The 12,299-nt window shown below is 53.3% G+C and overlaps 1 protein-coding gene and 1 long non-coding RNA gene across 2 annotated transcripts in view; both read right to left on the reverse strand.

The window, feature by feature from the left end:
* LOC134519883 (uncharacterized) overlaps nucleotides 1–12,299 on the reverse strand; it is a 64,643-nt gene that overhangs the window by 27,599 nt on the left and 24,745 nt on the right. The window lies entirely within an intron of this gene.
* On the reverse strand, nucleotides 2,714–3,910 carry FOXE3 (forkhead box E3). The gene has a single exon (XM_063344241.1). It carries the CDS (start codon nucleotides 3,908–3,910, stop codon nucleotides 2,741–2,743), a length of 1,170 nt encoding a protein of 389 aa, XP_063200311.1. The 3' UTR covers nucleotides 2,714–2,740.

Here is a 12,299-nt window from a genome sequence, read left to right on the forward strand (position 1 = left end):
TGTGAGGATTAATATCTATAGGAGAAGGGGTTTATTCTGTCTATAGAAGAAAAGGGGGTTGTTCCCCATGCTTTCCAGCTTGTTTGGCAGCAGAAGGCCAGCAGTGAGGGTGGCTTACTGCTGCTTGCAGGGGGCTCCGAGCTGGGGCTGTCTGGCAGACAGGGCCTGGGAAGATGTGCCACCCAACGCTGCACACCAGGGATTGTCCCCACACACCGGGACAGGGTCGTCTGCTCTCTCCGAGAGGTTTTCGGGGATCCAGCCCACTGCAGTGACTCTTGTTTCATGCCAGAGCCCCCTTGGTTGAAGAGGCCCCTCTTGCACAGGCACAGGGGTGGGATGGGTCTCCTGCAGACCCCCCCCAGATGTGGAGCTGGGTGCTGCCCTCTAGAAAGCCCCCTGGCAGGAGGGCGCAAGTGACCGGGGGACAGGAGCAAGCCACATCCCAGCCCTTCAGGTACCCCAGTCTCCCCCTGGCTCCACCAGCACTTGAGTTAACACCTGGCAGAGATGCCAGGAACTTGGAAAGCCCTTTCCAACACCGGCTCCCTGCTCCTGCAGGGCTCCAAGGTGACTGGGGAGGAGCGAGTGTGAGATGTCCCGGCTCAGCCACCTCTTCCCGGTGCATCCCACCGGGGCAGAACCACCGTATCACCTGCCCACCCCCTCCACCCAACACCATTTTTCTTTTACGCCAGTACTCGGTTCTCCCCCACCTCAGACACTCTCCTGCTCGTGGTGCAAACCCAGCAGAGCCCCAGTCTGGCGCCCGGTGATGCTGGAGGGAAGCCAGCAGACCCAGGGCTTCGGGCACGTGGCTGGCTCTGACCCCCTGGATACTTAGGCAAGACTTCAAAAGTGCTTTTGTTTGAAAAACACATCAGGATCAGGCCCTGGGAATGAATGTGAGCTATGACAAGTGTCCTTTCTACCCACTGTCCTTGCAAGCGACTATTTCAGCATCCCCGCAGTCCATCTATACGGACAATACGTTGCAGACAGGAATGGCACTTTGCAACCTTTCATTAGATAGAAGATCTCTGTCTATAGATATTTTCTGTAGAGAGCCTAACTATTTTAAGGGAAAGTTTTTTTACAACGCCCTTTTCCGAGCAGGACTATCACTAAGGGAAAAGCACAGGAGCTGCTGGGAGCAGCGTGAAAGCTCAAAAGGTGAAGCTGGAAGGACGAGGGAAGAGACCCCGAGCCCAGCGGCTCAGCCAAAGGCAGCAGACCAGGGCTAGGACAGTTTTTAGAGAGAGATAAAGCCCCAATTTTAAGGAGGATGAGGAAAAAAGCATTTTCTTCCCTCCCCTCTCGTGAGATAAAAGAATGAAAAGCCACAAGATGTGGGTAAAAGCTGGCTCCCTGGGTACGCGCCTGTACACCCAGCTTTTGGTCATGACCAGCAGCCGGGGAATGAGATGCTCAGTTTTGCACCAAAGCTCAACTGACACCCAACTGCTCCTTAAGCAGGAGAAAGGTGCAATAGGGACTAGGAGAAACTACTCTGCTTCAGAGGATACCCTTGAAAAACGGGAGAGAAATTCTAGATTGTCATTTTTACCTGGAGGATGTTTAAATTTAGAAAAGCTAAATCCAGAGACAGGGAATTCTGCCTTCAAAACCTGGCAGTCCCGTAAATAAAGAGCAGCAGCCCGGCCAGTGAACAGGTTGGAATTTTAATTGATTTTGTTGCTAGGAAGGAAAGCTACAATCTCCTAATTTGATGCGCTAAATCAGAATTTCACCTGCAAGGGCTTCCTCGGAAGGAAGCCGCGTTCCCTGCCACGCAAATGGAAACCATGGAGCCCCGTAAGAGTTGCATGGGCAAACCTTGCAGCTTCCAGGTGACAGAGAGCTTACGGCAGTCCTCGCATGGCTTGGCAGTGGTTAGTTACCGTTCTCTTTTTAAAAAAATCATAATAAAATAGTAGTGTCTTAGAAAGTGTCACTAGAAATGCAAGTGGTGTCAGCGTCACAACAGCAGCATGAGTCTATCTCCCACCGGTTACAAGACTGATAACTTCCTCTCGTCAAGGTCTGCCCGGAGCCAGAGGAACGGCGGCACTGGACGTGTTGGAACAAAAAGCTTTATTTTAAAAAAAAGTCCTTTCTAACAATAGAAGTTATTTTTAAAAATAGTAAAAAGAAGTAGTATGGGTGTTGGGATTTTTTTTTTCCTACAGGAGAAGGAAATGAACAACATCTTAAATATTCATTTAAAATCCACTGAACTGCGTTTTTTTGGGTAACTCTGATTCCAGTCGCAGAGGAGGCACACGGGGAAGAGAGTAGAAAGCCCGTTCGCAGGACACCTCCTGCTCTCTGGGTTCCTGCACGTTGCACCCCACACCCACCTCCTGGGAGGGCTCCTCCTCGCCCCGGGAGTGTCCTGGGGTGCCCCGGGGTGCCCTGCTGCAGACAGCACCCCCGGGATCAGGCCGTGCGGAGGGGACACCCCCTGGGTGTGGGGAGCCCTGCCTGGCAGATGCATCCAGAGAGCACCTTTCCCGGCAGGGGATGGGGCAGAAAAATAGATCACCTTGCCTCCAGATAAAAATAAGCTGAGAAAGAGAGGATTTAGGTCCCCCCCGCAGGTGTGTGTCCGCACGTGGCCAGAGGCTGGGGATCCCCAACCCAACCACAGCCGGTCCCCGCAGCAGGGAGAAGTCCGCATGTCCAGAGATGCCCCAGATGGGAGCCTGGGGGTGTCCAGCCAAGCCCCCCCCCGACCCCATCACATATACCGCTCCAGGCCGGTGGGGAAATTGGGCTGCCTCATGTAGGCATTGCTAGAGCCGAACTGGCCAAGGGGGGATGCGGAGAGCCCCAGGAGCTGCTCGCTGTGCTCGGCGCAGGCCGGGGGCCGCATGGCCGGCAGGGCCAGTCTGTTGGGAGCTCCGTAGAGCGGTGGGCTGCCGGGCGAGTAGCTGCCCTGTGCCACGGGCAGGTGAGGGGGTGAGGCAGCATAGGGGTAAGCCAGGGTGTTGGGGGCGGCCCGGCCCAACAAGCCAGGACTGACGGGCTGTGCCTGGAAGCAGGGAGGCTCGGAGCTGCCGGCGGAGCAGGAGGGAGCCAGCTCGGCCCCGGGCAAGCCCAGCGATGGGTGGCCCAGCTCGGCAGGCGGTGAGGGCTGCAGGGCCTGCTGCCCGCTGATGAGGCTGTCGATGCTGAACATCCTGGGATGCTGTGCCGGTGGTGCTGCCCCGGCTGCGTAGGGGTGGAAGACAGTGCCGGAGAGCTGGGGGCCGTAGCCGGGCGAACAGAGGGCGTTGGAGTAGGGTGCTGTAGGTGCCGTGGGGCGGCCGGCGGGCGGGGGCGTGAAGGCGCTGGAGTTTTGCATGTAGCCAGGGTAGGTGGTGATGTCGGTGCGCTTGAAGCGCTTCCTCCGGCGCAGGAAGCTCCCGTTGTCAAACATGTCCTCGGCGGCTGGGTCCAGCGTCCAGTAGTTGCCCTTGCCGGGGTGGCCGGGTTCCCGGGGGATCTTGACGAAGCAGTCGTTGAGGGTGAGGTTGTGGCGGATGCTGTTCTGCCACTTCTTGGGGTTCTCCCGGTAGAAGGGGAAGCGCTCGGTGATGAACTTGTAGATGCCCCCCAAGGTGAGCTTCCTCTCGGCGGCGTTGGCGATGGCCATGGCGATGAGGGCGATGTAGGAGTAAGGGGGTTTGCCCCGCTGCACCGGCCGCTTCCTGCGGCGGCCTCCGGCGGGGGGCGGCGGTTCCTCGGGGGGCGGCGGCGGCGGCGGGCTGCCCCCACCGCCCCGCGGCTCCGGCTTCACCGGCGGCGCCTGGCCGGCGGGAGGAGACCCCCGGGGCGGCCCGGGGGAGCCGGGGCTGGCCGCGGCGGCGGGGCTAGGAGCCGGCAGCGTGCACATGCCTCGCAGGCAGGGGAAGCCGGCCGCGTTCATATACGGCCCTCGCCTTCCTCCTCCTCCTCGGAGGATGAGGGGGGGGTCGGCGGGAGAAAGAAGCCCCCCCCCGAGGGGAGGGAAAGGGGGGAGAGGGAGGGGAAGGGGGGCAGGCGCCGCGGCAGCTCCCGGCGATGGGGAGGTCGGTCCCGAGTCGCTTTGCAATATATAGGGCTGTCGCCCCCCCCGGAGGGGCGTGCGGTGCCCGGCCCGCCCCGGCCCCTCTCCCCCGGCGGGAGGAGGAGGCCCCTGGGGAGGGGTCCCGATTCCCACGGCTAAATCCCCCAGCCTCTCCCCAGGGTTTTATTTGGCAGCCATGCCCCCGAGCGGTCCCTCCCCCGGGGGTCCCGGGTGCCAGCGCGGCGGCCGGCGCCGCTCCCGGGCCGTTCTCCCCGGCGCTCCGCTGGCTTTTGAACCGCTGATTCCTCCCAGCAGGAAAAAAAAAAAAAAAAAAAAAAAAAAACAACTAAACAAAAAGAGTCCCGACGGTCAGATCAGGGCGAGTTTGGTGCCGCAGCCAGCTCCCGGCAGCAGAGCAGGTAACCTCCCGCCGGGACCCCCCCACCGCTGGGATTTCGTTGTCTTTTTTCCCTGGGAAAAACGCTCAGAGGCGGCCCCAGGCGCACCGGCGGCAGCAGCCGGGAGTTTCTCCCCAAATCCAGTCCCCTCGGTTTAGTTACTTTGCAGCCTGGTGAGATCTCCTGAGTAAAAACATCCCAGCAGAAGTTTTTCTTTTCCCCTGGGAGAGAGGAAAATGGTCCACAGAGCTCGGGGCTGCCCGCAGGTGCCTCCGTCGGGGCGGGCAAGGGATGAAGGACGTGGATGGCATTTTGGGGGCGGATGGCGGAAGCAGGGGGTCTTTCTGTCACTGCAGAGGGGCTGAGCCCACGGCTGAAGCTGAAGGAAGACAGCAAATTCAGACAGCCCTGCCGGGTTTCAGGGAAAAGCTCTTCAGATCTCATCCCGCACCCCAGAACCAGCTGGGTGGAACCACAGCTCCCCTTCCATGGCATATGCCGATACTAGAGCTGCTGGCTGCTTTATCGGCACCAAAAAAAGTCATGAGCTTTCACACCGTCCTCACCCATTGCTGCTGAGCATCACCTCTAAGCCAGATGCCCACCCCTGGGGAGCCCGGCCTGGAGACCAGGTAAGGGAGCTGCTGCATCAGGGTGGGCTGGACAAGCGGAGAGGAATTCTATAGCCAGATCACAGCTTTACGTGTAGCTACATGTCTGTGTCCTGAGAAGACAGGTGGAAATGTATGCCATTAATGCAGTGGCAGATCCCTCCACATATCCCGCAGCGGAGTAAAAATCGCAGCCTTCAACTTCGTAACTTGGTTGCAAGTATTCTGAGTAGCAGAACAGGATGAGAGACTTTTTCCACAGAGGCAAGTAGGTAATTCTCAACCGGGTCGTATCATCCTCCTCCTCCTTTCCTTTTTAAACTTAAGTGCCACCCAGCCTTTTGGAAAAGACTCTTCAGCCCTTTCATTTAAGCATTTCCTTGCAGTTTTGTTCTACACTGCAAGTAAAAATTCACCGACCAGGTTATTTCCCACCATCGCTCGTTCCCCTGCTTGTGTCTGCCTGTGGGTTTGTTCTTGCTTTATTTTTTTCCTGCAGATACTTGTGGCTCTTCTTCTGCTCTCTTCAGGGCTCAGGCAGGGAAGTGTGGGTCTGACAGAGCCCTGTCAGGTCCAGTCCAGCAGAACAGCTGCTGTTGGGGCAAACTGCCTCAATTTCCCTTCTACCAAATGGGGATAACCGGAGTGTAGGTGCTGGCTGGAGGACAGAGAGCAGGTGAGAAAGGGTGAAACGTGGCCTTAGAGAAAGGTGCCTTTCTCCACAGAAGCTGCAGATCTTCAGGGAGGAAAGCAAATCAAGGGCAGGGCAGGGACTATTCATTCACTTTGGGAAGCCTGAGGGGAAAAAGGAGGGAAGATTCCTATTTCTCCCGAAGCGTGCATTTAAACCGAGCAAGTATCTGAATGTGGCCAGTTCATTTCAGTCAGAGGATCTGATTTTTCCAGTCACTGGAGAAGGTGGCAGGACAGACTCCCAACAACGGAGTCACTAAAGATCACTCCAGGGTGTCCAAAGAAAATTACCTTTCTGGGGGACATGGAAACCTTCAGTTCTGCAGCCATTAGCTGGTGAGATTTTCATGTTGATGCAAGGATTTTAATCTATTCTGATCTAGCAAGAATGGGTTTGGGAGGGAAAAGGCTTATGGGGTGCGAAGGAGGAACAGCAATCAAACATATCAAACACTGATTTTCTTAATGCATCATATCAAACAGCCTTTGCCTATCACTCGCTTTCTCCTGTTTTATTGGACTAAGCATCAGAAAAGGAGTTGGAAGCAAAAACCCAACAGAATGGCTGGGGCTGGAACTGCCTGCACCTGAGATCACATCTAGCAAAGGAAGAGACGCCTCATCTGGACAACGGGACTTGAAGACCCAACTGCGTGAAGTGTTTATAGTCCAAGGCCCTGATCTCACGTCATTTTACACGCGGTGGGAGAAGCCCCGGCCCCGTCTCGGGCTGCGGGGTGGCTGAGACTCCAGCTGGTGAGTAGTTACTTTAAAGCTGACGGGACCATTTAAATTGCTCTCAACTTCACTGGGTTAGGACCCAGATGTCAACCCAGTTTTGACAGACGGGTAAAACAGCGGGACGGAGGCGGGCAGGAGCACACAGACAAGAAACAAACTGTGTTTTACCATTGAATAAGGAAAGCTAAAACAGACAGACGCCGATTCTCACATATGCTTTATAACTCAGGGTTCTCTTTCTGTCCCAGATCTTTTATAAAACGTCGGAAGATGATAATAAAGACGGCTACCAAACAAATACGATCTGGGTCTCTCTTTAAAATGAGGTGACGAGGAGGGAATAAATCACATTTACTAAGTATGTGTAAGCTTTGCTAGCATCTCCTGCCTTCTGCATCGGTTGATTCCAACTGAGCACGCCGAGAGAGTTCAGCTGCTCTTTTCCCTCCAGCCCCCGAACCGTTTTGCACTGGAGCTGCAGCCTCCTTTAGAAATGTCGCACGCACAAATCGCTTTGCAGCATGGCTGAACTTGCTTTACCGCGGAGGAACAGGGCTACTGTGGCACCTCAGAGAGCTGCTGTTCCAAGCCCCCCGTGTGCCCAGGCAGGTATTGCGTCACTGGTACCCGGGCCACATTTCCAAGCTGCTCTTTGCAACCGCATGGGTTAGAAAAACGTGCATTTGCTTGCCCCAAAACAAAGCAATCTTCTACTAAACCATATGGAGGATGGGGGTAACTGGTGGGATGTTCACATTCTTTAATGTGGCCATGCTGAGGAGCCAGTGGTTTTGCCCTGTCTTAAGTAAAACAACAGCCTCGATATCTGCACTGGGGAAAGCTGCGTTTGGAGCATCCCTGTTTGCAAAGCCCCCCACTTAGTCATGAAGCAGACACATCGGTATCTCAGCCAGCTCCGGAATGTGCAAAGAAGAAGAAGGGATGGGGACCTTGGGAATGAGGACCTCTCTGGTTCCTCTCCCAAGGACTCCTGCAGTGAGCAGTCCAAAGCATCCTCCAGCTTTGAAGCCAGCAATGGCTTCTGGGGGATGCTTCAATGACACAAGACCTGCTGATGGTGCTCTTAGCGTGGCCATCTTTGTACTAACAACAAAACATTCAGGGACCTCCTTAGCTGAAAGCTGCATGAGTACCACTGCCTTCAAATAACAGCACCCGGGGCCATTCCCATCCTCAGCCCATCCCTAACTGAATCCATCCATGCTCCAATCTCCCAGAGGGAGACCCTCAGAAGAAGTTTGAGAGATGCTTCCACCACAGCTACTCTGTGTGACGGGAAGGCTTCGCCACCAGAAGGTGAATCACGTTGTCACATAAGAGCTCTGTACATTAGGATGAGGTGACTACAGTTAGGGGGAGTGGGGAGAAATCCTTTCCTCCTGGGAGATTTCATTCATGGGATGCCACCTCTCAGAGGAGGAACACGTGATGGAGAACAGCAACAAGAACAAAACAGGAGGCCTGGAGGGTTAATTCTGGCTTGTAACCACAACTAACACACATGCAGGTGTCAGAACACCTACAGGATCAGCAGCCATGCAAAAACCAGCCCAGGACATGGGGCAATGACAGCCTGGGGTCAAAGGAGACACAACTAAACACCCTTGCTGAGCTATTCCATTTCTTCAAGACACGGGAAGCGGATAACGAAAGCAAATAAATTCTTCCTGAGAACTAACTCTTTGAGTCACTAACGCATTTGTAGGAAATCATGCAGCAAGGTCCAAGCAAAATATTTTTTTCACAAAAATTACAGGTAAGGCATTTACCGAACTGGGAAACATCAGGGAAATATTTCTAGAGAAAGAAACTTGCAAATTATTTTTCACCTTTGTAGGAAGTTTTTTTTCCACTACAACCAGTCAAGATTTTCTCCCCCAGATCAATTTTGATATAAAAATCGTAAAGTTTTCTTTTATTCCTATGGAAATAAAGGGGATGGGAGAAAAAATCTTTCATGTTGTCTGTTTACCAAAAATAATATTCTTAACAGAAGCATCTATTTGCTTAAATTTGAAAGAAAACAAAAACAATGCTAAGGGACTTGAGCTATTGAAAACCATGATTCAGGGGCAAAATTTTGTTTGGAGCTTTGTCGACTCGGCTTCTATAAACTTTGGTGCATTTTTTTTGTTCAAGACAAACCTCAATATCTGGGGTGAATAAATATTTAATTTTTTTCCTTTTCCTGGAACAAAAAAAAAATAATAATCCCAAAATTCCAGCCTGCCCGAGGTCCGTACCTCATGGCCAATACCCAAGCCTAAGAAAAGGCCCAGCACAAGGGCCAGGCTGAGCTGGTCCCTCTCCCTGGTGGCCCAGCTGTCCTGCCTGGTGGCTTCAACACACTGAGAAGAGCAAAGCGTGGGTCATGCATGGGGTTAGTAAGGAACATTTAAATATTTGTTCTTATAAAGCAATATTAAATACTCTAGAAAGCCGAAGGGGCTGCCATGATCATTGTAATACAACCCCAGCACGGGTCTGAAAAACATCTCTTGGTGAGCACGTCTTAGCAACGTGCCACCTTGAGCAGGGCACGGCTTTGACCGTCCCCTGACCATCCTTCCTATCCTGGAAGGATCCAGGCTATGCAGCAAGCAGAAGAAACCACCACACAAAATGACTGGGACAATCCCTGCAAGAGCAAACCTTCACAAGAAACCTCTCTCTCCTGCTTTCCGACTACCTCCAATTCTCCTTAAAATTGTCCTTTCCCAACAAAATGCTGATGCACACTGACCGGCTTTCCCAGGTTTTGTTCAGAGGACGCGAGGTAAGTCGTTAAAGCTCAGTGCCCTGCAGGGCCATTCTACAAGGCTCATTCGTGGCCACCCCCCCCCCCCAAAGAAGTTTTGATGCTTTCACCACATACATAGGCAGCCAGGTCCATGGGAGAACGTGGCCCATTGGGCCTGCCAAAAAGCCTCTGAAAATCCATCTGGCTTCACAAGAACGGGACAGGAACAGGCTGGAAAACTTAGTCTGGACACAGGCACTGCACCAGGATTTTTTCGTGTATTCCTACTCTATTTCCCCCTCCCTGACCCCACACATTAGCCCGAGCCCTCCCCACGCCGGGAAGCCCTGCCTCTGCTCCTGTGCTTGCTAGCTGCCGTGCGAGAGGCACTTCTGCACGGACCCTGCCTACACCACAGCTCCAGTTAGCCCCCCAAACCTGCTGAGGCTCATGTTTTTCAATGAAATCAAAGAAGCAATGCCCAAGTGCCCCAAATGCTGCACACCAGGGCTCCCAGGCAAGGACTTCACTGCAAAATTTTCCCTTTTCCTTGAGTGTTTGTTACTCTCTTCCAACTACCATCCCAATTAGCTGCAAGCCCAGGCAGACGGTTAAAATCCCACCTTGCTAGCTCACTACCCGCTCTCTTTTTCCTCTGTTTAATGCTCCTGCCAGCATTGATTTCATTCACTCCAACCATAATAGCCTTTTCCCTTCCCTTAGGCCAGGAGCACACCTCTGTCATGGAAAATTTCCCTCCGTCTTGTACCTTCAGCCTGATCTGCTTGCAGTTAGGCTGGCAGGTTGTTTTTTTCTCACCGCTTAAAATGCTTTTGAAACAAAGGTTCTTTAATCCCCCCAGCCCAGCCAAGCACCTCTGTCAATCCCCTCCTGGTAGCGCAGGCAGAGCATGAACCTCGGCAGGAGGTACAAGGCACCCCACGAGCTGGTAGGACCAGGTGGATGGAGGCTGGGTAGGACATCGGGTCTCCTGAAATGGTGGGGACGGAGCAGGGCTGGGGGTGGGGAGAGCATCCCAGCCAAGGTGCAGAGGCAAAGACACAAGATGATGATGGTGAGCTGGGGGGAAAAAAGAGCAGAGATCCTCACACCCAGCTCACGTGCTCGCTTGCTAGCCTGGAGAGGGGTCTCCAAGACCCACAGTGCTGATGGGGAGCCAGGGGCTGGCAGCCAAGCACTACGCCTCTGCTGGGTATCCTAAAGCCAGTCAAGAGAACTGGCAAGTCCAGGAGCAGGACATCTATCTTCGTGTTCCCCAGGCATAGAGGGAGTGGCCTGGCCATGTCCCAGCCCTTCTGCCCAAAACAGGGACGTCTCCCCACATGTCTGTGTTGGTAGAGAAGAGTTGATTGTCTGGAGGGGAGACAACTTGGTTAAGGTTGTGAAGACCTCATCTGCCTTTGAGACCAGTCCACAAATGGTCAATAACTAAAATTTCATGCAATGACTTCAAAGTGCATGTGGTACAGGAAAAAGGTCTCCAGCCATGACAGGACAGGGTTCATCATATCATTTCCTCGTGAGAAGGCAAGAGAGATGATTCAGATTCGGATCAGACTGGACAGGTATGAATCACAGTGTTTGTCTCACATTCCTCCTCGCCAAAACCATCCCTGGTTGATGCTACTTGGGGCTGGGAGAATCAACCCAGACATTTCTTTATTTTGAGGATCCGCAGAGATTCAGTTAATTCATTTCCACCTGCCACTTCTGAAGTGCTGTGGACACTGGCAGCCTTCAGCGGAGATGGGAATCTCAGTGTAACACCAGTGTTTGATGCAGGTAGGCAGCTGGCACCAGCATGCAGGTCCTGGGTGGTTTCTGTCAGAGCTGAGTGCCTGGGGAGAGTGTCTGGGGTTCACTCATCACTGCTTGCGCTGCAGTAGCTGTTCTGGAGGACCACACCACATCACTTCCATTTCTGCAGTGGTACCCCAGCTGCATCCTGGCTAGTCAAGGTGTGGGCTTTGCTGAATTCCTTCTGTTCGGATGTGGAAGAGGTGATGCCAGTCAGCAGTATATGTGGGCCAGCCCTATGACATAGGAAGGCTGGTTCCCCCCAAAGTAGCACTCGTACCTCCTCAGCCCCTCCAAGAAGTGGTAGCTGTGAGGGCCATGACCTCTCTGCTGGGGCTCCAAACCCCTCATACTTCTTTCTATTGGCTTTTGTCTTCGTGCCTGCAGCTCCCAGGGCTGTCCTGCGACTCACTTTCCCTGCTCACAGTCCTTACCCCAGGCACTGTGATGCACATCACTGACTTGCCCATCTTGTGGCTGGTCCACACAGGGTGGACTTGAGAGAGGTCCAAAGCACCCACACTCCTGGTCCTGCCTCTTCTCTATTCACATTGACAGCTCAAGGCCACATTGTAGCCTGGACCATGAGGGTTGATACCATGCTTGAGAGGAACTGAACTTTTTGATAACGTAGCAGGCTGAAGAGGTCTCAAGGTTCACCTAGAAGGTTGGTGATAAGGCCAACTCCATCTGGTAATGCCTCCTTGAGAATAAACAATGTGGGAGACGGATTTGGACTTGCAGCCTGGCTTGGATCACAATTACCCAACAGGATAGGTGCAAAAGAGGACACTGACTTCCCTCACCAGATGAGCATGGAAGAGAGCTCAGCCCGCACCACACCTCAGCGTTAAGGAGGGCCCGTGAGCATGGATCAGAGACCACATGGTGTCAACCTCAAACACCCTTCTTTAAAAACATCCAATACAATATGCCCTTGGGGAAGGTGAGAAATTATTTTGCCCGTTTCTAAATGGGGATAGCAAGTGGGGCATAAAGGACTGACTCATCTGGAGTAGAGCAGCAAGCCAGTGGCATCATCAGGACCAGAGTTCAACTCCTCTCTGATGGAATCAAGAAACATACTCTTGTCGACTTTGCAGACACGTCTAATTAGTGTCTCTGGAAGCTTTTCCCACACACATCGTGTTATTTGAGTTACTCTCCATGTATCGCATGTGTTCCGTTTTTGTTTGCGTGAAACACATTTTTACCATGACTGTAGGATGGAGCTGATGGCTGATACA

The sequence above is a fragment of the Chroicocephalus ridibundus genome, chromosome 8 (genome assembly GCF_963924245.1).
Source record: "Chroicocephalus ridibundus chromosome 8, bChrRid1.1, whole genome shotgun sequence".
Lineage (NCBI taxonomy): Eukaryota > Metazoa > Chordata > Aves > Charadriiformes > Laridae > Chroicocephalus > Chroicocephalus ridibundus.

Excerpts from the sequence above, each read along its gene's own strand:
- FOXE3 (XM_063344241.1), bottom strand. The coding sequence starts at position 3,910 with ATGAACGCGGCCGGCTTCCCCTGCCTGCGAGGCATGTGCACGCTGCCG.